The 3,501-nt window shown below is 49.4% G+C and overlaps 2 protein-coding genes across 2 annotated transcripts; one reads left to right on the plus strand and one right to left on the minus strand.

Annotated features, from left to right (window-relative positions):
• Window positions 1-214: 214 nt before the first annotated feature.
• Window positions 215-946, plus strand: EMWEY_00045520 (proteasome component PRE3 precursor, putative; the record flags this gene model as incomplete). The annotated part of the gene is made up of 1 exon (XM_013479124.1): window positions 215-946. One exon carries the CDS (start codon window positions 215-217, stop codon window positions 944-946), a length of 732 nt encoding a protein of 243 aa, XP_013334578.1.
• Window positions 947-2,456: 1,510 nt separating this feature from the next.
• EMWEY_00045530 (hypothetical protein) lies at window positions 2,457-2,909 on the minus strand (the record flags this gene model as incomplete). The annotated part of the gene is made up of 1 exon (XM_013479125.1): window positions 2,457-2,909. The coding sequence occupies one exon, from the start codon at window positions 2,907-2,909 to the stop codon at window positions 2,457-2,459; it is 453 nt and encodes a 150-aa protein (XP_013334579.1).
• Window positions 2,910-3,501: the final 592 nt, after the last annotated feature.

Here is a 3,501-nt window from a genome sequence, read left to right on the forward strand (position 1 = left end):
CTGCCGCCAGTGGATGCTGCACGCTGCCTGCTGCTTGGCGGCTCCGTTATCGGCTGCATGCTCAGAACGGAGTTATGTGAATGCAGGATGCTTGTGTTTAATTGTTGGACTGAGTATTTTTGGGTTTATTTGAGGATTTATTGAATTCTTTCTGTATATTTTGGTTCTGTGCTCGCTTGAAAGCGGCCGTGCCGCGTGGACTCCTTGCTTGGCGATGGCTCAGGTGCTGTTGGACAGCGACGGGCTGCCTTGCGTGGCAGCTGTGTCTACATCTGCGTGCCCTCCTAGAGCGGGAGCAGAAGCAACATCAGCATGCGGTGGAGCTGTACAGACGGGCACGACGATAGTTGCTTGCTGCTACAATGGTGGGGTGGTGTTGGGGGCAGATTCGCGTACGTCTGCTGGATCTTACGTGGTAAATAGGGCTGCTCGGAAGATAACGCGACTGAGCGATCGGATTTGTGTGTGTCGTAGTGGAAGCGCAGCAGACACGCAGGCATTGGCCCAGATTGCGCGACTCCATCTCCAGCTGTATGCGCAGGAACTCCCCAGAGAATTCAACGGTGCAGCCCGTGTGCGCGTTGCCGCCCACCTGCTGCAGCGGATTTCTTATGATTATAAGGACGTCCTTACTGCTGGTTTAATTGTTGCGGGGTGGGACCCTGTAGAGGGACCTCAGGCCTTCTCGATCCCAATTGGCGGCAGTTGCATCCCAGTGGCCTATACAGCTGGTGGTTCAGGTTCTGTCTTTATCACTGCTTTCTTAGATGAACACTACAGACCTAACATGGGGAAAGAAGAGGCAACGCAGCTCGTAGCGAAGGCTGTAGCTCATGCAATCAACAGAGACGGCAGCTCAGGTGGCCTCATTCGTATTGTTACCATTGAAAAAGATGGGGTTGACGAACTCTGCATCCAGGGCAATAATTTGCCTGTTAATCCTTAAACATATCAGCTCAAAATGTACGTGCTGCTGCTGGCGTTTCTACGACCGATCTTGCTTTGAGGGGTGGGAACAGGCATTAGTCCTTGGCGAGCAGCCTTTCGTTGTGCATGCAGCAGCAACGGCGGCAGCAGGAAGGAGTAAAAGCAGCAGCAGCAGGCACCTTTAGCAGCAAGTCCAAGTCGATCTGCGCAACACAGATCACCACGTGGAGGTAGCTGCAGCTGCAGCAACGGCACCGGCTTGCACAGGGAGCAAGCAGTTCCTGCATGGAGCTACAGCATCGGCCTCGTGCCCGTGCTGTAGCCTCTGCTGCTGTTGTGCAGTGTGTCCGTTGTTGATATTTACACAACAGACAAAGGATTTCATTTGTACATACACTTGAAACCAATTCGGAGGCAAAACGTTCTAGCAGTACGTTTACGCACACCCGAATTCCACTACAGGCAGACATACGGGAAATAATCAGTAGTATGTTGCATGGATGCTTACATTTATCAATACTGGAGATGTCAGTTAGTATTCCAGCGATTCACAGCTATGAGTATGCACAACATGGTTAGTTTTTGTTCTGTATGCTACGTATGCAAACAAGGCAACCTGCAGGTATACTAATGAGGAATAGTGCCTGCTTGGTTGGGCGTACAAAGGTAGTTACAGAGTACGACTTGCAAGGAAGCCGACTACGGGGCTCGAACCCGCGACCACCAGCTTAAAAGGCTGGCGCTCTACCGACTGAGCTAAATCGGCGGGTGTCTAGTGGCGTTGGCATTTGCCTGTTGTGCTACTAATGTTTGCTACTGCACCAGCTCGAAGTAGCGTGTTTGTGCTTAGTTGTAGAGCAGCAGCTTCCTTTGGCAGCCTTCGGCCTCCAAATGCAATATGTATGCAAGCAGAAATGTTCGACAAGCCTCCACTTACGTCAGGCTGTTCTGGAGTCTCCAAGTCTATCCTAGCTGTAGCCGATAGTGTAGAAAAGGCATCGAATGTCTATTTTGTGGGGGTTAGTTTGCAGCAAGCAACTGCTCCTGCCGTTTTCTTTGACTGGCGGAGTGTAGTGGTTCTACTAACAGTCGTCTTTATCTCAATGGTTTGCATGCATTGATGCAGCAGAAATACAGTAAAAAGTACATCGAATGCTATCCAGTAATCTTTCCTTCCGTTTATTTCTATGTACATTTATACATAGACTCATATATACCTGTGCAGAGGTATAAGTAGATATATCTATAGTATATATAAACATTACGTGTACAGATACATCGGTACTTTGCAATTGCTTTGCGTATGCGAATATAAGTGTTGCTGGATTACTTCTGTTTTTAAAATTGGTTTAGTTTTGCATGCATCTCCAGGAAACTTCTGGATTACCGCGCCTGAAGAGGCGTGGTAGGCAACTGAGTTGAGGTACCAGTTTGTCGGGGCTGAGTACACAACTAAAGCAAGAACATTCAATTCAAAACACATACAATCAACTTCAAACACGCCCTCTAATTTCGTTTCGTTTGGTTTTCTACTCCATCCGCCCTCGAACCTCGAGGAAGAGCTGTGTCACCACCCTAAAGAATTTCAGCATTGGCGGCTCCGGATTATCATCATCTGCTGCTGCTGTTGCCGCAGCCGCTGCTGCCGCATCTTCTGCTTGTTGCTGATCTTCCTCTACCCCTACACGGAAAGGCTTATTTGCGCCCCCTTCACCATAAGGGGTACTAGGAGGAGTGGATGCTGTGCTGTTTGTCCCTTCTTCTGTCGAGATACTACCCTTATCCCGCATTGGTGGCGGGAATAGTAAATGGGGGCTCAGCCCCTCTGGAGGTTTGGGACCGCCGCTCCCTGTGTAGCTGCTGTAGTCGCTGCTGATGGGACTGTTGCTGTCACTTGCGCTGTGAGTAGCACCAAGGCAGAGTGTTGCTGGTGAGAGGGCCACCAGACACAGGGCAACTTTTAAGGGGGACAAGCCGAGCATTTTGTTTCTCTCTCGGCTCACCAAATAGAAGAAAATATTCGCAATGAAAATGGAAGCACAAAAATGTTGAGACATCCGGAAGACATCTATGCGGCCTCATCTACGGAACAAATGGACCGACAGGCAGACCGCTGCCTTGCGGAGCGACATTGCCAGGGGCGGGGCGATGGTCTGCCAAAAGAATTAACACACGAGAGTGGTCTTCGCTGACAAACATGAAATAAGGCGCATTTCCATTAAAAACGTATCTGCGCCTGGTTATTTACGTAGCATTTACCGCCAATATTGACAAAACCCTTACCTGTAATCCGTCAGCTGTGCAGCACATGCTTTGTGCCCGAGGCGTCGCGACAGAACCAGAACGGTCCCATTCGAGACCACTGATCACCTTGTAAGACTCCCCTCGAGCCGATTATCTAGTAGAGGCAAGCAAATATAAGGCTAAAACATTGTACTTCTCAATAATCTTAAGACTGCTTTAAGGCACGCGAGAAGCAGCGCTCCCAGCGCAAACATCGGTTCTTTAAGGCGCCAAAATCGCATCCGTCACCAAAATGTGCTGAACGTACGTTTACAAAGCAAATGCATATAC

The sequence above is a fragment of the Eimeria maxima genome, genomic scaffold (assembly GCF_000499605.1).
Source record: "Eimeria maxima Weybridge genomic scaffold, Emw_scaff908, whole genome shotgun sequence".
Lineage (NCBI taxonomy): Eukaryota > Apicomplexa > Conoidasida > Eucoccidiorida > Eimeriidae > Eimeria > Eimeria maxima.